We start from the raw sequence: 23,942 nt of genomic DNA, 5'->3' as shown, positions 1-23,942 counted from the left end.
CTGCAGCAGCCTTATGATCAGTTTTAGATGGTAACTGTCTGCTAATATTCACAATTCAGAAGATAGCTTCCCTCTCTTTTTGCTTAAAAGAAAAAAAGCCTGCTGTTCTAGTTCAGTGTATCTACTGTACAAAGGGGAAAGGACTGTTGCTTATCGTGCTGTCATTCCAGGATAAGGTCAAGCAAATTGTTAAAAAGGGTGAAGTAAGTTATCTTTGCTGTCTGTGATATCACATCACAATATTATCCTTGAAACTGCACATTTACAGTTTAAGACCTAAATTTGGATGACTTTACACAGAAAAAGACTAAGTTAAAGTGAGCTGTAAACCCATGTAATGCACTTTAATGGTATATCATGCCACACAAGACCAGGATAACTCTGTAGAACATTGTCCTCCTGTTCAGGTTGAGCTGTCATTTAAACATGTCATACGTGCGGTTTGCAGAACTGATCTTGGAGGTGTCAAGGATGCAGGAGCTGTCCATGGAAGTTGATAGTTAAGATATGCTGAGTGACAAGACTTTCTCTGTTAACTTGTAGGTACAGAATGTAACATTTATTGCCAAGGGGATGATGTTAAAAATTAGTCCAGCAAGGTTGGCTTTAAATGTAGGTTTTTTTTTTTCTCTTTCTTTTTTCATTTATTAATTTTTTTCTTTCTTGTGTTGAGGAGTCTGAGGAAAAAAATGACAAATTTCTTCAAAGTGTTAGTCTACTTTTTCCTTCTCATTGTAGAGAATCCTAATATATTTTTCTTTTACTATTGCCGTGTAAGTTTGAATTTTCCTTTCCTTTTTGCTGACATGCAACTGAATTCTTGAGCATTTCCTGAATGAAAAGTACTGAAAGCTTCTTCTAATGCAGTGCTCATGGTTCTCAAGAGAAGCTAAGTCCAACAAATGAGTAAAGAAGTTTTTGTTTCTCCCCTGTCAGCCGTGTGTTTCCAACCCATGTGTCTGTAGCAGTTTTGTGCAGAAAACAGTACAATAGAAGTTGTCTTTACTGAGCTAACAGACAGTAGCATCGATCTGAAGCTTGGTCCAATAAGCTTCTTGGTGGAGTTGAGTTGCACCACGTCTTATCATCAAGGGATTTGGGAAGCTGTACATACAGTAAACGGCCACACATGCATCAAGTCTTTGTGTCTGCAGCCTGGGGAAAGAGATAAGGGGAAGCTCAAGCTGGCAAACAATGGAGAGCTGTGTTTTTCTGTTCATAGGTGCTCTGGTGGGCTTTTCAGATATGCATGCACACACACACACACACATACACACATATACAAACAAATTCAACCGCATACACATGCAAACATTGAGGCCACTAGTGAAATCCCTGTCAGTTTCATGTCACATCATCAAAGTTTGAAATGATGAGATGTTTCCTGCTGAGATGTGGAGCAACAACGGTTTAATGAGACACACACATAAATAGATGAAAGTACAAAGAGTTTTATGCAGAAAGTTCTGCACAGTGCGGTTGCTCTAAATGACAAAGTGGTACACAAACCAGAAGACTCATTCATCCCAAGGGTACCCATTATTGTCACCTAACCCATTCCCACTCCATACTTTTATGGCTTCCTTTCTGTCTAATGTGCTCCTGGCTCTCCTGGATAAGTTGGAAGGCCCATTATTGACATCTTGTGTTTGTACTCCTCTTACTGGAGGATGAAGAGCATGGTAAAGAGCAGCCCTGCCTCTGATTCAAACTGGATATTGCTAAGATATTAAAAAAAAAAAAGAAAAAAAAGTTGTTAAATTGCAAGTTCAGAGCAATGCATAAAATACTTCTGTCTCGGTGCAAACTGTTGCATTGTGATATACAAAACTCTCCAGTTAGTCTGATTTCTACTGTCAAGCAACAAAATTCATCTACCATCTTGCAAATTAATTTCACCGTGTGTTTTATTTGTTGTTTTTTCTGTGATTCATTTGCCTCACTCCTCTTCCACCTATTAATATTATTTGATTTTCATCTTTAAAAAATAGTAGGTAAGGAGATATCAGTGCAGATCTGTTTATTGCTTTCCATCCTTTCTTCTCATTTTTTCCCAATTTCCGCATAAGGGGCAAACATTATCAGAGGTATATACAGAGATAAGGAGACAATGTGTTCTAGTAAACATCTGCATAAACGCTTCTGACTCTCCTAAAAGCTCAGTCGCAACGCTCATAAGAAAGATCAGCTTTTTTTCATCATGCAACCATGCAGATTTCGTCATTTCACAACGTCTTTAACTTTTTGGTACACGATATAACTAAGTTTAACAATCAATGTTTAAAGGAATATTAACGTGTTTTTTTATGCTCCCTTATCTTCATCTGCTGTCTCCTAACAGAACTATCAAGATTGAGGTGTACGACTGGGACAGAGATGGCAGGTAAATCCTCTTTGGTTTGGACTTGTTGTCACACAGCTCTCAAATAGTAATTTACAAAAACATCCCTATTAGTTGAGTTAAAACTTCACCATTTAGGTTGGTAATATTGTGAGATTGTATCAAAATGGATTCTAAGATTTTGTTAAACATAAGGCTAAAATATACTGTAACGTGTGGAAAAGCTATTTGTTGAAATGAATGAAGAACATGAATATTTCTAAAACACTTTGGGTTTACTTTACCCACTACTTACGATTTCTGTCATAAATAAGCCATTGTAGTATGTACACAAGAGCTATAGATGCACATTTAAGATTTGCAGTAAAAGGTCTGATTAAAAAAAAGGCTGCACAACATGAATATGTGACATTATGCCATCACTAATGAAAATTACCACACGCACCTAAATGTTAGGTTCGCATTGATGTTATGCCAAACTGGGAACATTTAAAACCTGAAGCAATTGCATTCATATGACCTGGTACTGAAACCAGATTAGATATTTAAAGACTGGATTTCAAAGCCAGATGTTCACAGATTTTGTAACCAGTGTAAACTAGAGGGCAAAACTGTTGTTTTGGAGCTTGAATTAATGGAGTGGATTATGGAGTTATGACTAAATGTGACTAGCTTTCCAAATCAATAACTCAGAACATATTTTCTAAAGAAATATTGCAGCAAAGACAAAATCATCGAGAAAGAGTTCAGTCTTGCTTTACCTGTTTACCACAAACCTGTTTACCACAAACAGGTAAAGCAGCCAATATCAATGTGTTATAACATAATGTTCTCCCTGGATGCTCATAGACGCTACTTTGACAAGAGCCTCTTACCAAAGGAGACCAGTTTGGTGTAAGCACCATGAAAATTTGGGCTTATTGTGTCGAAATAATGTAACATATTTATTGAAAATGCACAGATAACCTCAAAGCTTGTAATCTCATTGAAAGAGACATTTATTTGTCACTCTGAAGTTTGACTACATTAACATTCAACATGTCTGTGTTTTATTAATTCAATCCAAGCTGCACATAATTAACAGAGGTATATGTTTTCAGTAGGTAAGGGAGCTGAGTGCAGCAGCATCATGGATTGACTGCTTAATTATGAGTCTAGATTCGGGTTGATGGCAATCAGACAACAAGAAAACAGAGTGACATTCGTCAAGCTTTAGTTAAACTGGGAGTTATTCTTCAGTTCTTTGACTTTGGGATCTATTCAGTGTCACTCAGACACAGAGTGGTGTTAACAAGGTGTTGGGGATGTGAGATTTAACGAATTGATTTCCATGAAACTGACAGGTCCTCAATCACCATCTGTATGGCTTGTATACTAACAATCCTCATTTCTGTTATCTTCACTTGAATGTGTTAATTTATGGAGTTTTTTTTTTCTGGAAAAAATCACATCAATTTGCTTAAAAAACTCACAACACATAATGAAGCTCAAAGGCAACATCCCAATAACTCCTCTTTCCAGTGTGTTTTGAGTTTTTACTATCCATGCAGGAAACTGGCATTATGTCTTAGTCTGGATTTTGGAAATAAAAAGTAAATGAGACACTTGAGACTATCTCTTACTGTGCACTCTGTATTTTTCACCACACTCTCTAGTCACGACTTCATCGGAGAGTTCCACACCTGCTACAGAGAACTGTCCAGAGGACAGAGCCAGTTCAATGTCTACGAGGTGAGTTTGTGTGAAAGTGTCTGTCACAAACATCAGGTTACAGGTCAGTTGTTTTTACGAACAGTTGCTGGACTGTAGATGTTTTGTTTCTATCTGGTACTTTAGCTTTTAACATTCAGTCATTCAAAGCTGAAATAGTTTTTTAAGTTCCTCCTCACTCAGTTGTAAAGAAATCACAGTGCGATTAAAATTTGATTAGATTTAAAGGACTGGAAATGCCCCACCATTTTGCTTAAAGGCAGAGGAGTTAGCGTAAGATTTACTTTCTGTTAATGTAGTGATGTTGTTTTCCATTTGAACGATCACAAACCATCTGCTTAAAATCTAACACCAAAGAATTAGGGAGCAGGGACGACACTTTACAGTCCACTGGATACCCAACGAAACAACTGATGCAACATTAATGTAGATTAACAACAGAGAGATAGTAAAGTTGAAAGAAAGCTGAATTTACTCCTGGATTTCAACATCGTAAAGCGGCAGTTTACTGCTGGACGGCCCACCATCGTGGTGGACAAATGAAAGTTGATACTGTGGTGAGATTGAAGGCTGACCACTCCATTCCACATTAAAGTATTATTACCTACATTTTACTTTGTTCACCCCATCTCATTGAAGCACATCATCCTGAGTGACATGTGGACATAGGTCTGAAAACATACCTAAAACTCTAAACAATAAAAAGCAGTCTGAATGTTTACATTCAACAGGGAGTAGTTGGAGAGGTTTTTAATTTTATATATTTTAATGATTTATTTTTATTAGGTGTATTGAACTTTTAAGTGATAGGCATGGTATTATTATTAGGGTCTCCATACTGCTTTAATGCTCATTTTCAATAGTGTTGATATCATCCGTGTCATCTAAATTATATCTTTTTTTCATAAAGAATTAAGTATTTGGACCGCTGTGATGCAACCAATTGCAATTTCTAATAATTATAAGATGTGTGATCAGCAATTGATCTTGGTTACAATGAAGCGCACAAAAAAACTCTTACGGAGTTTACAAAGAAAATAAAATAAAAATTAAAAAATAGTTTAGACTTTATACATAAAACACTGATCTTGATGCAGCATATCAAAGGCAGGAATTGACAAATAAGCCTACAGAAGATCCTAAAATGACAGTAAAACTCATCACATCGAACTACACTGAAACAAAACTGCTGCCATTTACTAAATTTATGGGGTCCAGTGTAGTAGGTCAAGTGAATTAAGTCAAATGACACAATATGTTTTCTGCTGATTGGAAATGACATGTGGGTGTACGGTGGTGCAGTGGTTAGCACTGTGGCCTCACAGCAAGAAGGTCACTGGTTGTCCTTGGTGGCTCAAATAGTGGTCTTTTTGTGTGTTGTTTGCATTTTCTCCCCATGTATGCGTGGGTTCTCTTCTGGCACTCTGGCTTCCTCCCACCGTCCAAATACATGCAGGTTAGGTTAATTGGTTACTCTAAATTGCCCACAGGAGTGAGTGTGAAGGGTTGTTCTTCTGTTTGTGTTGGCCCTGCAATGGTGTCCAGGGTGTACCCTGCCTCTTGCCTGGAAACTGCTGGGATACACTCTGGCTACCCCTTACTTGACATCAAATGACATCAAATGATCAAATGATAAATGATTACCACATGACAACAAGTAATCATCTGAATTTTTATTTACTGTGAGAATAAAATGAATGTGGACTAAATGTGAGGACTTTCACATGCAATCCATTGTAGCATATTTACTGGAAGGTGTTTTGGCAGTAGACGTTGAAGAGAAACTGCTGCTTGAATTAAAAGGAAAGGATCCATTTTATCATTGTTATGTCTCTTTTTGCACTATTGTGTTAATATGTTTGTCTGCAGCTGAACTTGCACTATGTACCCATGACAAATTTTACCTTATGGAACAATAAAGTTTCATTTAATTCAATTCCTCTCAATGCGGAGGAGCAGCGGCTCTACTCTGAGACCCTCCCGGATGAAGAAGCTCCTCACCCTATCTCTAAGGGAGAATCCGGCCACCCTGCGGAGGAAACTAATTTCACCCGCCTGTATACAAGATCTCGTATTTTTCAGTCACAACTCACAGCTCATGACAATTGGTGAGGGTAGGAACATAGATTGACTGGTAAATTGAGGGCTTTGCCTTTTGGCTCAGCTCCTTCTTCACAATGACATACCGGCGCAGAGTCTGCATTACTTCAGACGCCGCACCAATCTGGACCCCTAAATAGACCTTCCCGGTGATGCTGAGGAGTGTGATTCCCCTGTAATTGGAACACAGTCCTCCAGTCTCCAGTCCCCCCTTTTAAAAAGGAAAATATGTTCCTTTTTAAAAAGGGGGACCACCACCCCAGTCTTCCAGTCCAGAAGCACTGTCTCTGATGTCCCTGAGTTGAGGTCAGCAGCTCCCCATCTCCACTGTACACAATATTGATGGAACACTGCTTCCCCCTCCTGAGTCACCGGATGGTGGACCAGAATCACTTAGAAGCCGTCCAGAAGTCTTTCTCGATGGCCTTGCCAAATTCCTCCCACCCCCAAGTTTTTGCCTTAGCGACAGCCAAAGCCGCATGCCGCTTAGCCTGTTGGTACCCATCAGCTGCCTCTAGAGTCCCACAGGCCAAAAAGGCCCGATAGGACTCCTTCTTCAGCTTGACAGCATCCCTCACTGCTGGTGTCCACCGACAAGTTCTGGGATTACCGCCACGACAGGCACCAGCGAGTTTACAGCCACAGCTCCGGCCGGCCGCCTCAACAATAGAGGCACGGAACACAGCCCACTCGGACTTAATGTCCCCTGCCTTACTCAGGACACGTTTGAAGTTCTGCTGAAGGTGGGAGTTGAAGCTCGCTCTGACGGGGGATTCTGCCAGACGTTCCCAGTGGAACCTCACAGCACGTTTGGGTCTGCCAGATCTGACCGGCTTCCTCCCCCACCACCTGAGCCAACTCACCACCAGGTGGTGATCAGTTGACAGCCCCCGCCCCCCTCTTTACCTGATTGTCCAAGGCATGTGGCCACAGGTCCGATGATACGACCACAAAATTGATCATCAAACTGCAGCCCAGGGAGTCCTGATGACAGGTGTACATATGGACACTCTTATGTTTGAACATGGTGTTTGTTATGGACAATCTATGATGAGCACAGAAGTCCAATAACAAAACACTATTTGGGTCCGGGGGGGGGGGGGGGGGGGGGGGGGGGGGGGACCATGCCTCTCAGTCACTCCCCTCCAGGTCTCACTGTCATTGCCCACGTGAGTATTAAAGTATCCCAGCAGAACAAGAGAGTTCCCAGAAGAAGCACCCTCCAACACTCCCTCCAAGGACTCCAGCAAGGGTTGGTACTCTGAACTGCTGTTTGGTGCACAAGCACAGACAACAGTCAGGACCTGTCCCCCCACACAAAGGCGGAGGGAAACTACCCCTTTTTCCACTGGGGTAAACCCAAATGTATAGTCACCAAGCCAGGGGCTAATGAGAATGCCCACACCTGCTCGGCACCTCTCACCATGAGCAACTCCAGAGTGGAAGAAAATCCAGCCCCTCTCGAAGGTACTGGTTCCAAAGCCCAAGCCATGCGTCGAGGTGAGTCCAACTATATCTACCCGGAACCAACCTTGCGCACAATCTCAGGCTCCATCCCCACCAGTAAGGTGAAATTCCACATCCCTAGAACCAGTTTCTGCAGTCGAGGAACGAACCGCCAGGGCCCCTGCCTCTTGCTGCTGCCCAGCTCATATTGCACCCAACCCCTACATCTCCTCCCGCAGATGGTGAGCCCCCGGGAGGTGGGTCCCATGCAACCCTTTTGGGCTGAGCCCAACTGGGCCCCACGGGCAAAGGGCCAGACACCAGATGCTCGCTCTCGTACCCCACCCCTAGGCCTGGCTCCAGAGAGGGGGGGGGGGGGCACGTCCAGGCAAGGGAACATTTCCGCCCATGGGTCTTTATCATCATAGTGGTCTTTGAGCTGCACTTACTCTGGTCTATCCCCTAGACACCTGTTTGCCATGGGTGACCCTACAAGGGGCATAAAGCCCCCGACAACATAGCTGCTAGGATCTTGAGGACACACAAACCCCATGATAATTTGGCGGCTCAGGGAGGGGATTTAAGTAGTGATCAGATTTGTTTTTTTGCTATAAATAACATCAGTGTTGTTAGTTTGAAATGTCAGAAGCCCCGTTCATTTTTTAAAATATGTCCCTTTTAATTAACAATTAAAAACAGTGTTATCAATATCAAGTTTGAATTTGTAGTATTGAAAAAATCCTAATGATTTTGTTTGCAAGTATAAAGAAAATAATTGGGGGAATTGTTTGCTGGGGCAACAGGAGCAAATATGCAAATAAGCTTAGAGACCCTTGAAAATAGTTTTTGTATGATGAAGATAATAGTGAAATCATCATAGTCCCACACACACACACACACACACACACACACATCCTCACAACCATACTATCACAAATCATCGACTTATTTTCTACAAGAAAGAGTCAACACTTTTTGATTAACAGAATCCCACAGAGAGAGGGGAATGCGCAAGGGACAGCTGCTGTTTGTCTAATGATCCTCAGATTTTCACATACTCATGCTCACACACTTTGTAATTTTGCAATTTAAGCCTTTTTTATGACCCCTTTTTAACAACTTGGATGTTGCAGATTGTCAGGCTGTTGCTTAGCACTTAGAAATTCACTATGTGTGTGTTTTGTTACAACCACATTTCATTTCACCTTCAAAGCCAATTGTGTCCTCTTGCGTACCTGCTTAGAGTAAATTGAAGAGAAATGCATAAATCAACACGTGTGTTTTTTCTTTGAGGCCAACTCTCTGTGTTTAACCTTGATTTGGTTTAATGAGGCCAAAAAAACACACATCTGCTTGTCTGCTACTTGAAATACAGGAGTACCTCAGTGTTTGTTTGAGCCTAAGTTGAAGTGGGAAATGATAGAAATTGAAAAATCACTGCTGAACCTTTTTTTTTTTCTCTCATTAAAAGCTACAATGTATTAAGACTGTACTTGAAGCCATCTTTGATTTTTAAAACTATTTATATACTCACCCAAGTGTCTGGGAATTATTTCATCAAATCAAATCAACACAAATCAAATCAAAGATACTTTATTCATCCCCGAGGGGAAATTCAAAGTTCATATTCCTAAAATTACTTGCGTTCTGGATATGCTACAGGTTGTGAATGTTGCTCAAAGGCATTTAATAGTGCTGACTGGCTGAGATGGCAGTACTTATAATAAATAATTGTTAGTATTTTTAATAATAACAAATAAAATCAAATTTCAGTTGACTAAATGAAAAAAACAATTCAAATACATTCACAATTTACCTTTTTGCGCAAAGAATCCAGAGAAAGGGCACAGGATCACCATGTTGTGAAGTGTGGTCTGTTTTTACATATACATGCTAACATTGCTAACTTAATAGATTTAATTGAATTTGGCTCTTCTTCCTCTGTTGAGGGAGTAGAAAAGTAAGTGAAAGTAAACAATTGAGAAAAGGAGTCTTTGAATAACATTTTCAAGGAATAAGAACATCATAGAACAATATGTTTGATTGGTCTTCTCATCCCGACGGGCTCCTACCTCCTACCACATTCCTGCAGACTGAGTGCTGATGCACTGTGCATTAGTTAAATATTTCCAAATCCCGGCAACTGCACACGAGCTTTTCTCTAGCAAGCCCTAGTTGATTTATTCAGAAAGTCTGGGTCATTTGTGGATGTATGAACACACAATCAAACTGATGCACATCTAAGAAACAAGGGTTTATCCATGCAAAAAATATAGGTATCGCTTTGCTTCAGATGAAACAAATGCAGGAAGTGGTTTCCAGCCTGCGTAGTAGAAACATAAGATGGTCTTCTATTGGCCGTTACAGGACAAATCTTTTCCTTCTGTAATTCAGGTAGAATTGAAAATATTGAAAATCTTACAAACTCCACCTTTAGGATTTTGGAGGCTGACTTGAAGAGCTATTGCTCTTTGGGCAACATTTAAACAGAACTACACGTTTTTTTCCGATGGTGGTCAGACAAGCCTGAGGAGTAGAAACAATAAAACCGGGAAAAATGAACAGTTTTGTTTTTCAGTTTTTACTGCATTATAGGTAAAATCCTACTACTGTTTTTTATTTATGTATTGATTAATCTCTTTTTTTCTCTGTAGGTGGTAAATCCAAAGAAGAAAGGGAAGAAGAAAAAATACCTCAACTCTGGAACGGTAAACTTGAAAGATTTTTATCTTAAATGCTGAGAGTATTATTAACTCAATTGCAACGTATTTCTGTAAAACAACTGGTCTGGAGCTTTATTAAAACTGGTTATGGCTACTTTTATTCATTTACAGGTAACACTGCTGTCATTTCTAGTAGACGTTGAAGTTACCTTTCTGGACTACATCAAAGGAGGGTAAGTCCATGGGCGTCTTTCATTGAGCCCACACTAAGAGATGGATTGTACTGTTAATAAGAGCTGAAAAGCTGAATGTGTTGGTCCCTGTCTTGATAATTACCCTGCAACGTCTGCAAAGTGCCAAAGATAATGATCCCTCAGTGTGAAGGAATTACATGAAAAACAATATTCATTTTCACGTGCGAGGACAACTGTAGGAGGATGACGGTGAGAGAGTGGGACTGACAGCTGGGCTGAGCAGATCTCAAACTTTGAAGTTTGTGTCTGTGCATTTGCTCAAACCCTGTGCCATTGTTTGTGCTTACGCATGTCATTGTACATGCGCTTGTGGATGTATGTTGCTCAGGACGGCAGACTGTGTGTACCCAGGCATGGTGTAAATGCTCGCCTACACACTCTGCCTTCATTAGAGTCACGGAGGGGGAGACTGTCAAGTGAAAAAAAAGCATGTGTGAAACTTGCAACTTTGTCATCTCTGCATTTTTTTGTTCATGCTGCTCTTGTAGCTGTGATTTTTTTTTAGGTTTTGTAAAAAGCCTTTTTGTGAAAAAAAAACCCTCAGTTTTCCAAAGTATTTTGTATTTTTGTTTTTGTCTCATTGTCTGTGTCACAATTCTTTGTCTCACAACCTTGAGTTAAATTGGATTTTTCTTTTTTTTTTATCATTTGATCTAACCGACTTACATCAACTTTGATGGATCTTACAAAAATATAAACAACCAAAAACTATTCCACTATTATGTTATTATTTATAGTCATAGATAACTATTCAGTGTCATTATTAGGCAAAGTCAAAAAGCAGAAGTGTATATATATATATATATATATATATATATATATATATATATATATATATATATATATATATATATATATATATATATATATGTATATGTATATATATGTATATATGTATATATATACATATATACATATATACACATATATATATATATATGTATATATATGTATATATGTATATATATACATATATACATATATACACATATATATATATATATATATATATATATATATGTATAAATGTATATATATATATATATATATATATATGTATGTATAAATGTATATATGTATATATATATATATATATATATATATATATATATATGTATATATGTGTATATATATATATATGTATATATGTGTATATATATGTATATATGTATATATATATGTATATATGTGTATATATATGTATATATGTATATATATATGTATATATGTATATATATATATATATATATATATATATATATATATAGCTGTCTGACAGCTAGAGCTCTGCCAAAACAGGGTCATTAAAAACAACAATGATCCCAGCATAACAGCAAATTTGCAACCCAGAAGAGTGAAGTTCAATCAAGTCCAGACTGAAATGTTGTGGTGAAATCTTAAGAAAGTTGTGTATAAACTAGTGCTTGCAAACCTCAAAGACCTAACCAATGTTTTAAAAAAAAACAGTAGACCAAAGCAAAGCAAAGCAAATCTGAGATACTCATCACGTTATATAGAAAACCAAAGGTAAAGGGAGTTTGTACAAGCTATTGTGTTATACATTTTGACTCAGGTTTTGTTAAATAAATAATGACAGTGTGTAATATGTCATATTTACTTGTTAAATTAAGGTTGTATTTACCTGGTAGGGGCTACAGATTTAATTTAATCCTGACATATAGAACCTTACAACTAAATTGTCATGATTATACGTACCAAACTCAGCCAGTTTGACTAAATGTGCAAGTTGCAACTATAAAGAGCTTACATATGCTCTCCTCACGTGTCCTGGCATATGTTTACTAAATCTGTTTCTATCTGCTAATGGAAAAGTTCCATCATCATTTCTCTGCAAACAAGAACACATTCCCAGCTGCACTGCAAGTCTGAAAGCATTTTGAATCTCTCAGGCAGTGTTTTTTTTTTTTTTTTATGATTTCTTTCCCGTTTATTATTTTTTGGAAGTGCTTTGGGAGTGTTAGCTGGGTCCTCTTACATGCTTGTGTGGCTAAATTAAGTGCCAAGTGCTGTTTCACTGTTAGAAACCTAAATGGACTGTAATGGTCCAGTCACACATACTCCAATTGCATAATGGGGCACACTGTGCATTTGTGTGCAAGGATACAAATGGATATAGTCACACATAAAAAAGTAAGCACCCATGCTCGAAAGGACAAGACACACACACCCCCTTCTAAGTAACATCTTTGGCATTTTGTATCACTCTAGTTGGACTGCCTGCTCAGGTATCCTCTCTGCCACTTTGCCAGTCATTTTTTCTCATTTCCTAGCATGTCTTCTCCTCCTTTAATCTAGTCTCTACCACTCTCTTATCACCTGATTGACAGCTCTTTTTTTTTCCAGTTTCAACCCAATTAGTTAATTGTTAATTTGGACCTAATTAGGAACACGATCCGCCAGTAGCATTAGCATAAATGACTGATTTGAGAGGGCTCCATCTCAATCATTCTTTTCTCTCCCTTTGATGAAGCATTAGTAACACCCATTGAATTTCAACAGAGGCCCCTTTTTTTTGCAAGGATGATGATAAAATGATGAATCGTTGGTGATATCTTTCAGTTTGAGTAGTGTCTTTGAAGACAGACCTGCCATTCACAGTGACAGATATTGTTCCTGCTTGTTTTGGTTTGTGAATTGAGTATTGAAACCAGAATAGAGTCATCATTCTGAGAGGTTATCATTACTTAGAAGAGCAGACAGGCAGAATAGAGACACTGTGGTACGCTCTTTGAAAAATTAGTTGAATTTTAATGGCTATGCCTCACAACGGATCAAGCACAAGAAGTCAGTGTTGTGTCGCTGATTTTACTTATATTTGGTTTTAGATAATTTCCTCTCCTTTCCTGCCCTCTCTACATATGGACACTGTCCAGCCAGCAACATCTGTTTGCAATAATCAGGAAGGGTCACATCACACCACATCTGATGCTGTTTTTAGCTCACTCAGTGCTTTCATGCATACATGGGTCACCCTGTATGCTCTGGGTAACTGGAAAAGGAGATTTTCAAACACTTCAGGCATTTTTTTCTATGCTGGAGCATTTGCGCTTTTCATAAAAATCTCACATTAATTACAAGTACGACTTTTCTAGTCGTACTCGTACAACTTTCTAGGTTTGTCATTACTTGGAAATCGTAAAGGGTAAGAGTTGACCACTGGTGTTGGCACCGGTGGCTAATTGGTCTGCATTTATGTGCAAGACAAGCTAAATAGAAATCCTGATGACTTCACAAAAAAAGTGTGACACAGCATGTGCATTTAATGTTAATAGTTGCTGCATCATTGACATAGATGCTGTAAGAATTTTAGAGCACATCTTGAATGCTAGAAAGCTTATTTGAATATTAAGTGCAATCATTTGCCCCTGCTGTGCACCGTTTTGTCACATTGACTCCTGGCTGAGTCACTGCAGGCTTTAACAGCAGGGAGACATCTGTGACTGACACAAAATCAGCTGGATGTTGAGGTATCCCCCATTCACCCTAATCCAGTTCATATACTTACAAATTTATATTAAGAGAAGCCAAATTCTGAATATCTTCACAGTAAAATGACAAATAGCTTGAGTTTGATTTTATTTTTGATGATGTAGAAATGCAATGCATGTGCAGCTCAAAAGTAGTAAGCCGCACATCCAGTAGAAAACATATTTCCTTCGAATGCTCTTTTACATCATCTGTAATACTTTTAATGTTTAATGTAAAGCACTTTGAATAGTCTTGTACATGAAAGGTGCTGTACAAATAAAGTAGCTTTGGCTTGCCTCATGTTGCTTTTGGCCACAGAGATTTAGTCATGATCATGTTTTGGGGAGAACAATCTTGTTAAACTGATTTTCACAGAAAGAATAATTTGGATGATTTTTCCACCTGTTAAAAGTCATGTTGCAAGTCCTCTGTATGTAATGGATTGCATCAGTGTCATTCTTCTATTTGGAAGGACTTCTTTTATGGTAAAACTTTCAGCATTGCCACAGTCACTGGCAATAAAAATGGACATATGGCAAGGGAATGCAGTCTTTAACAAATGACGATTGTTCTTCACAAAGATCCTTAAGGTCAACAGATGAACGAGACAATAGTACATTAATATCTGGCTAAAAATTGAGTATTTGGTATATACATCCACCATTTTTTATGCCACAAAAAGCAGCAAAGCCAGAAGGCACATAAAACTTGAAGCCTGGTTGTATTTTAAAATGAGATTTGACAGTAAAATGAAGGTAAAAAGAACCCTGAGTGATATTCAGATTGTCAATTATTTCTGACAAGTAGCCAATGGAATTTGTCTTTCACAAAAAACTGTCTTTTACATCAGTTAGGGTCTGAAATAAGTAGTTTAGTAAAATAGTTGATCCACAGGAAGTCATTTAGCCATAAACTCGTCTTAAGCAAAAATAAATCTTTTTAAGGGGTTAAAAACTTTAAAATATCCCAACATCTAATGGATTTACAAAGGAAAGAAAAAAAGCAGAAGAGTTTCATCTTTCCACAAATGAGCTGCAGTGAATGCATCATAGTTTAAACTTGAAGTTGGGTGGAGACAAAGATTGAGGACACTGGGTACTGTTCTTAGCTCGGAGTTTGATTTCAAAATTTATTGTAGATTTAAATGACTCATGGAATGAGACATTTTTAAATATCATTTTAAATATACATTTTTTTAATATGTTAAAGTGCCAGGGTTGTGTTATTGACTTAGTAATGACTTACAAAACCCAAATACATGTAAATACGCTCAAGCTCTACAAAAGTGTTTTGTTGTTTTCCCCTCCATGTTATGTTTTCAGTGCAGAATACCTTCACATCTTTCTCCCATGAGCTGAAATGAGTGATGTGATATTGTGTTTCAGCTCTTTCCCTGTGGAAACCCCTAATCACACCTGCCAGACTGCTGTGTTGTCTTCATGTGCTCATATCCTGCTGGTTGTTGTGGAAATTTGTTGTTTTAGATTCTGTTCAAGATGTTCAGCAAGAGTGATTTTCTAAATGTTGTGTGATGTAATCTCAATAAAAAAAAGACCCTAAGAGAGAAACAAATTTCAAATTAATACTGAAAAAGAAATACAAAGTTATATTTGCCACTAAAGCCAGTTGAAAGAAGTCACTCAGATTTTTGTCTGTTTAATGCAGAGGATGTATTTGACCTTTTGGAGAGAATTGCATGTCCCTGTAAGCATAATAATAGTCACTCTATTATGAGTCAAAATATTGTGTCGAGCATTAAATGGAAATTTCATTTTGTCACACTGACGTTGTAGATGTTCTGCTGGAGAAATCAAATGCAATTGCAGAAGAAAATAACCACAAACTGCAGAGCTTTGCTAATGTTAATCAGTACTTGTGACTTAACAATTGCGTCTCATATGAGGAGGTGTCTAGCTGGTCAAACTTATCATTAGAGCTCCTTGACGTATTTAGAAGTGCTCATCATGGTTGTGACTCATGGAAACAAATGCTGTTGTAACACTTTTTAATGCTGAAGTCTCTCAATTGCTATGTTTACATGGGAATGTTAATTCCTGTTTAATTCCGAATAAAAGTTCATTCCGCTTTAAACTAATAAAAAAAAAAGACCATATAAACATTTAATTCCTAATGCAAATTTCTATTCAGAATTAAACTTAATTCCAATTTAAGAGGCTGCTTTATTGGCATTTTAATTCTGAACTATTTATTTCCTCTGTCATGGAAACCTTAATTCTCCTCCAAGTTAATTCTGATCGTTCTGAGCATGCTCGTTACCTTGTCGAGTCCCGATGACACATGTTGTTTTGCCTCCCGTGTTCAGTGGTCTATCTTCCTTCTCCTTCTCTGTTACTGCAAAAAGTGTAGTATGCTCATGTTGAGCTGGTACTTCAAAATTATAATAAAAATAGCAGCAAAACTGGTATGTATTATGTAGTTTTTATAAGTTACGACTGAAAAGACTAGAAGAAGGGAGCAAACTTTGTTTATTTCTGGTCATACATTACGCGCACCCTTCATCCAATCAGAACCCTTCCCAACCTGCCGCTCTATAGATGAATTAAGTAACGACGTGTTTCGTGTAAACCTTCATTCGGAAGTATTATTTTCATGTGAACGCGTAGGAGAATGCATGAATTCCAAATGATTTTATTCCGAATGATTAATTCCGAATTAAACAAACATGATGTGACCGTACTGATTGATGTTTCTTTATGGATGCTCTTTTCTGTTATAATTTTTAAAAAATTTTCTGCTTCCATATTCACCTTGTACTTCTGGCAGCCAGTTTCTTCCCATATGCAGTTGGAGTTGCTCTCTGAAACTTAGTGGATGTAGGACTGAGAAATATTGCAGGAGAGAAAGAGGGCATGCATAATTTAGACTGCTTGGCTGAGGCTCATCTGTGCAAGCATGGGGAACTGGACCAGAAATCTCTGTGTGTCCTCATGTCCTTGCAGCTGTCTCCTATAAAATCCACTTTTTTTGTGGTTTTTTCATAATGTTGTCAAATTAAGCCAACTGAATGATAGCTCTGTAATTTACATTTTGTCAGTTTGCACAATGTCGCTTTTGAGTGGAGCCTTTTCATCAAACCCTCAGCAGCTCTTCAGCAACTTACATTTTGCCAAAGAGACTGAAAAAATATCTATATGTGTAGAACTGTAGACTACTGTAAGTTTGTTACCAGATGTTAGATGTGTTTAAAATTAAGTTTATCTCATGTAAAGCAATGTAACAATAGTATTGCAGGCAAAATTCATGGTTATTGATGATGCTTAGTATTACTAACAATTGCTTAGTGGTACTAATTGTGGCTTTTAAAGTCCGAAAATGCCAATGTAATGGTGATATTGGAGGAAAAGCCTAAGGGTCAACAAGTCAAACATGGTGTCTGCACGGAATTTTGCATCAGTCTGTAGCATTTATTCTTGTACAATATCTCCTTGGATGTTGCTTCTTATCACTACCTATTATAGGCAAGGTTCAAATAAAATACTGTGACAACACTTGCTGGTGTTGGGTATAATTTTCGGTCCTGTATTTGAAGTTTAGCTGTCCTAATCACGCATTTTTAAATCGGTGACTCGATCTTAGCATTCCTTCTATGGTCTTATTTGTGCTGGTGTAAATGTATCCATATGCCTTTACTTTATTTGTGAAAAGTTTTCTTTTTCATATAACTACAAACAATAGCATTTTGTTTTATTTTCTGTTTAATCTGTATTTTTTTTTTATTAAGGTTTCAGTTCATTTGCAAATGTTCATTTGTATTCTGTTTTCACTTACTTTAAATCCACGATCTTTCTTGTCTCTCAGCTTTGGATTGTCTCCCTTTCTCATCAGGACATGAGAAATTCAGTATCTTAAAACTTTAACAGCTGTCACAAAAATATCTAAATTTTATAAAAGCAATGACCTTATGTCAATGCAGAGATAAAAGTAATGGAAACTATTTCTGTCAGCTGTCTCAAACTGTCTCATTTTGTCGCAGATGGGGGTTATCCCATGCCCCTACAGAAAACTATGAAATAGTGATGTCGTTACATGTCAGCTTAAAACAAAAATCACCTTCTACTGGAAACCCAGAAAGCCCCACCTACTGTATGTGGGGCGATCATTAAATGTGTCATGAACTTTTTTCCTCCTCCTCATTTGTCACCTCTGGACTACTGTGTGTTGTTGCTCGCCATGACCTGCCAGACAAAGATGATGAGGTGCTCGTTGCTTGACACCAGAGATGTGTCAGGTAGATGGAGAGGCTTTTGTGTGTTGCAGCACTGAGGATTTATTTGAAAAAGCTGTGACTGTGTTTAACCACATCCTGCTTCTTCAGGTTAACAAGTGAGGGAATGTTTTTGATTAAGAGGTGTGCAGCTTTCTCATGATAGGTGTTGAGGATTGTGTTGTTTGTTCCTGTCTTTTCTGATAATCCTTCTTTTTTTCTGTCATCTCTGTCTTTTTACCTGTGCTTACTCTCAAAAGCTGAAAATACAAAATACATGGAGTGCTTTCATTCTGGTGTTTATTCAACATTTTTTAGGTTTTGTTTATAAAAGAAATACAACGTTATCTTTCATCTTCCATATGTTGTGTAAAATTAGGGGTTAAGTTAAGAAACATGATTTTTCCTGTTTTATGTTTCATACTTTTTCTTGGATTTTCTAAGTGTGACTACAACTTGATTCCAGAGGAAAAACAACCCGACAAAATAAGCATCATGAGCTACAAACTTTACCAAAGTAGTCTGCTTAGACTGAACAGTCAGGACTCGGTCACTAGCATAACTTTTACTTTTTTGTGTGAATCTTGCAGGTGAACACTATCAATGTTAAAACATGAAGGATGAATTAGGTTAAAAAATATTATTAATTTATTAGTATCCTAGTTTTGTACAGATGAAATATAATAAAACAGATCTGCAATTATGTAGCAAAGGGAAGATCTGAAGCAAGTCTAAAATGAAGGAAAAAAGTATTCACAAATGAGTTTTGATCCTGCAATACACACAAACATACCAGACCACAGCCTTGTGATTATAAGCCTGGAAGGTGTTTAAAAGGCAAGTAAAGAGCAAAAACTAGGTGAAAACTTGACTTTTAGAGATATTTTGATTTGCAATACAAGCATAACCAGTGGAGGACATCAGTGTTAGCAACATAAGCTGATGATTAGTGATGTTTTTGCAGTTCTGCCATCTGGGGGAGAAACCATAAATCAGGACGGATAAAAGTAAAAGTCACTATCTCAGTGTTCGGCTGAAACTCTCCACAAAGTTAGTTTGTCTTTCATTCTCCAACGCTGATGTCCTCAATTAATGAATATGATGGAGATGTAGTAGAAACAGCTGCAACTATCTGTTTTTAATGGCGGATAGTTCTAGTGGCTTTACATCTTGTGTGGTACTTCATACCTTTCCCAGCTATACAATCCACCCATTAAAAAAGAGGCACTGCTCATGTTTGTATTTGTAGTCCAAGTCCTATCTTTTCACCAACACAAAGTGAAACCAGGCAAAAATGTTCAGATACCGTGAAAGATTAGCAATCATCAGCTAGCTTCAGTAGCTACATTAGGCTTAGTTCTTTACTGGAATTCCTCAAACAACAAACAAATTATATATCTAGACGTTTCCTCGAATGCTCCTGCTTTCCTGGTTCTTAGACATTCTTAAGTGACAAAACAAATACTTCTCTAAAGGATATTAGAAAATCTTGTTCTGCTACTTTTGCATGTTTATACATAAAGTTAATAAGATTGTTAACTTGCAATTTGCACTTTAATAGTACAAGGTTTATGCTAATGCTTTTAACTCAAAATCCCAACTATTGGAGGGCTTGCTATAAAATTTTTAAGATTAATTGTGAAATGACAAGTGATGTTTCTCTTTTTGTTTTTGAAGGACCCAGATTAACTTCACAGTGGCCATTGACTTCACAGCTTCCAATGGTGAGGCATTTTATCAAAGCACTTGATATACACACTCAACACTTACACAGAGATGTATTTTAAGTGTGCACTGAAAGCTTCAGATATACGCATGTGGGGAATAAATTGTCTCTTCATGACCCTCTCCATTTCTCAGCAGCTAAAGCTCAGCGTGCTAACGCGCTATGAAAGCTATGATTAAAGGTCCTCTTATCCATCTACCTATGCACTCAAGTCCTGCAGGACAGATATGTTTATGCTTTATTTGTATGCAACTTGAGTATACTTTATTTAAGCTAAAACACGTGAAGCAGTTCAATAAAATGTCGAATTGATCTAATCAGCTTTTGCCCACCCACTTAAGCTCTATTACACTTATTCAAAAGTGCTTACTGCCACATTAAAAAATAGCAGATTAATTGCTAGTCAAGCATTTTTTAGAAACTTAAGCAGCTTTATGCACAGTTTAGTTAAAATGGCACCTACAAACCGATAGAGCCATCAAAAACAGGGATCAATATGTATATGGTTAATCTTTTAAAGGTACAAAAACTTCATAGTCAGTCTTTTAATATTTATAATTTTCCTCTTGCTAATACTTTACGACTGGCATTTTGATTCACAGAGTATTTTGCGCTCCTTCTGTCACAACAGGTAACCCAGCCCAGCCCACCTCACTCCACTACATGAGCCCCTACCAGCTGAATGCCTATGCCATGGCCCTAAAGGCAGTGGGAGAAATCATTCAGGACTACGACAGCGACAAGATGTTCCCTGCACTGGGCTTTGGAGCCAAACTCCCTCCTGATGGGCGGGTGTCCCATGAGTTTGCCTTGGTGAGTACAAGATGGACACATGTGAGATTGCTCAACTGTGGGATGACATGGATTTGTTCCCAGTATTTTGCTTTTCTTTGAAGCAACCAGACAGTTTATTTGCTTTGAGTGTTTCCAGTACAGTGTGTTTAAATGCAAACATCTCTTCTGCAGCAACAAAGAACTTTGGTTGTAAATTGTTGATTTCAATATTGAGTTTCTTCACATCCATTTACACCAGCCAGTGGCCTTGGCCATACCACATTTCCTTTTCCTTTTTCCTTTTTAACAACAACTTCTCAGACAGTTTCCTTTTGACAAACAAGGCCAGAGTTGAGATGTTTGACTGTAATTTACTTATAAAAACCAAAACCAGCATACTGGCATCAACAGCCCATATCGACTGTCCAACACTGTGGTGGTGGGGTGATAACTTGACCTCATAGACTTTATCTAGTCAATGAGAAATAATGAGTATTTTTAACTAGGTTAGGCTATGTATTTGGATATGTGAAGGCATTTTACCAAATTTTTAATTTGATGTTGAAATTGTTTTCATTTGATATTTTATCATTGCTGTTTTTATGTTTTTTTTTATTTATTTAAATAAGCAAAAAGCATAGCACACATTGCAACTTAATCAAGTATTTGTAAAAGTATTTCTCTTAGTCAAGAGTCAAGCCAAAGTTTCAAGCTGCAGCTTCTAAATTGGTGAAATACATAAATCAGTCCCAAACCTCGTTCCTCTACCCGTTTCCCTTCCCCACTGCCCTGCTGAAGACATTTCACATTAATCTGGAAAGGTAATCCTATCTTCATTTCTCATTTTCTTACCAGAATGGGAACCCTCAGAACCCATACTGTGCAGGTATTGAAGGTGTAATGGAAGCTTACTACCAGAGTTTGAAGTCAGTTCAGCTCTATGGACCCACTAACTTCTCCCCTGTCATCAACCATGTGGCCAGGTTGGTTTTAAACTTTAATTATACCATAATACAGAGTACATTTCACTGTGCAAGTGACACTAAACAAGTTCTTTAAGATTTTCTATTATTGGAATCTTTTAAAGCAGCTGTTGCCAGGTAGCTAACAAGAGTTTGAAAGAGCTGGATGTGTGTTTATTTCTGCATGTCTTACAAAAAAAAACAAAAAAAAACAGAATTTATACTACTGGGAAGACAAACAAAAATGTTTTATCAAACCTTAGTGCACACACTGTATGTAATCAAAGAGATGTACTCTAGTCATATCTCATTAGGTTAATGTATCTGGAAGATATCAGTGGTTCCAAGTATAAATTGTCTTTTTTTTGACCACACAGTTTCTGGATCCATTTTACTGGATCCATTTTAGGAAATGCCATGAACTGAGAGGAAAAAGGGGTTTTATTTAAACAAAGATACAAGCATTTGAAAAAATTTAAATCTAGCATGGACACACAGAGCATCTTTCTCCAGCTTGGTTGCCGCTTCGCAGCTCTTACCCTGCTTGTAGTTTGTTGTCAAGAAGAGGCTGTTGTCATCGCACCATTTTCTATCGATCTGTAAGGCAACCTTCTTCACCTTCATTAACTTCACTTCCGTTTTTCTGATGCATCTTGGTCACTGCCATTTTTTTCTGTCAAAAATTTCTCAGATCTTCCCCTGTGTCCTACACTGAGATTACAAATGACAAAAGACATTCAGGTGTCAGTTATAGATCGAGTAGAGGAGACAGACTTACATTTATGTTTAACCTCTCAGAGCAGAAAGGTGAAGCTTTGCACAAACTGAAGTAATCCCACAGTGTAAATGTCAGTCACAGATCACGACTTGTATGAGAGTGAAAGGTCACACTCCATGTTATAGCCGAAACTGAGAGCCATATGGAGTTGATGTAGGTAGAACGATAAACATATGTGCAGGAACATGTGGTTGACAGATAAGTTCAAAGTGGGATGTGAGCTATGAAAAATATTTTGAGTACATAAGAAGAAGCTAGGGACTATACAACAAGAGACAAAAAGTGTTTCTAATTGGACAGATCAAAAATTAAAATTTTCTGATGATGATAGCAAGCCATTATGGCATAGTTCCAGCAAAATAAAGACTTTGCATGAAAAAGTTTAGAACTTTGTGCCTAATTTTTATTGGGTCAGGCTTTAAGGAATTAAAGATCATTAAATCATGTCAATTAAATTGCAATAAAAAAATAACTGTGGCATTCAAGTAACTGCTTGGAGGCTTTCTGTATGTTTTTACAAACAGGTATGCGGCTTCTGTGAAGGATGGCTCTCAGTACTTTGTACTCCTCATCATCACAGATGGCGTCATTTCAGACTTGGCTCAGACTAAGGAGTCCATTGTCAACGTAAGTATACGTGGAGTGCACTATTAGCACTTAATCCTGTCAAACAGAGACAGAAAGTTCACAACTTTATTGAGATATTAATTCATTTTTATAAATGGCATGCTTCATATAAAAAGAGATCACAAGTCAAAACATAGATCTTGCTGATCTGGAGCAACAGCAAAGTGTTTTTCTCTGAGAACCCACAAGGACAAACAATAAATGGATATAACACATAAATAGTACAAAAGGAATTTAATTTAAAATTAAAAAGACACACCATAGACTGTTTATCAATGATTGATGGGTATTTTTGTGTGTTTGAATCATCAAGTTTCAGTTTCAGCCTTCACCAACTTGGATTTGACATTTGAAAGATTGATCCCACTGATAACCACACAGTACAGAGACAATTACAGGACAGCACTCACTTCTCACTCGTTCTGCGCTTATTCATGCAGGGTGTAAAAGTTTTGCTCTGTCAGATGCATTAATACCCCAATAGACACATCTAGAGGCATCGTGGGATTCAGTCTTTTGCCCAATAACACTTCGGCACGTAGTCAGAAAAAGGCTGAAATGGAACCACAAACTTTCAGGTTGATGACTTTTCTTCCTCCTGGGTAACAGGATGGTTTACTCATTCAGAAAAGGATCACATTAGCTATGTTTGCATGAAGTAGAACTACTTCAGTTTTACTGAAGTAGTTTGGTTAGAGACTTAAAAAGAAATGTTTACCTAGACACTAAAATAGTCATTACGTTGTTTGTTTATATTTTGTACTGTGTTTAATCAGAATGAAATTCTTCTGACATGTGAAAAGCAGACATTATACTATATTTACAGATTATATATATACATATATAT

At 37.6% G+C, this 23,942-nt stretch overlaps 1 protein-coding gene across 1 annotated transcript in view; it reads left to right on the top strand.

Annotated features, from left to right (window-relative positions):
- Positions 1-23,942, top strand: part of LOC306773192 (copine-8) — a 107,878-nt gene that overhangs the window by 67,709 nt on the left and 16,227 nt on the right. The window contains exons 10-17 of the mRNA XM_079262937.1: positions 2,342-2,383; positions 3,997-4,072; positions 10,252-10,305; positions 10,432-10,493; positions 19,906-19,952; positions 20,586-20,767; positions 21,584-21,711; positions 22,993-23,095. Coding sequence (XP_079119063.1) covers positions 2,342-2,383; positions 3,997-4,072; positions 10,252-10,305; positions 10,432-10,493; positions 19,906-19,952; positions 20,586-20,767; positions 21,584-21,711; positions 22,993-23,095 — 694 coding nt within the window. The remainder of the gene's footprint in view (positions 1-2,341; positions 2,384-3,996; positions 4,073-10,251; positions 10,306-10,431; positions 10,494-19,905; positions 19,953-20,585; positions 20,768-21,583; positions 21,712-22,992; positions 23,096-23,942) is intronic.

Source organism: Telmatherina bonti, assembly GCF_933228915.1.
Source record: "Telmatherina bonti genome assembly, chromosome: 23".
NCBI classification, from domain to species: domain Eukaryota; kingdom Metazoa; phylum Chordata; class Actinopteri; order Atheriniformes; family Telmatherinidae; genus Telmatherina; species Telmatherina bonti.
Note: the sequence above shows the minus strand (reverse complement) of the source record. Positions and strands in the feature narration are given on the sequence as shown.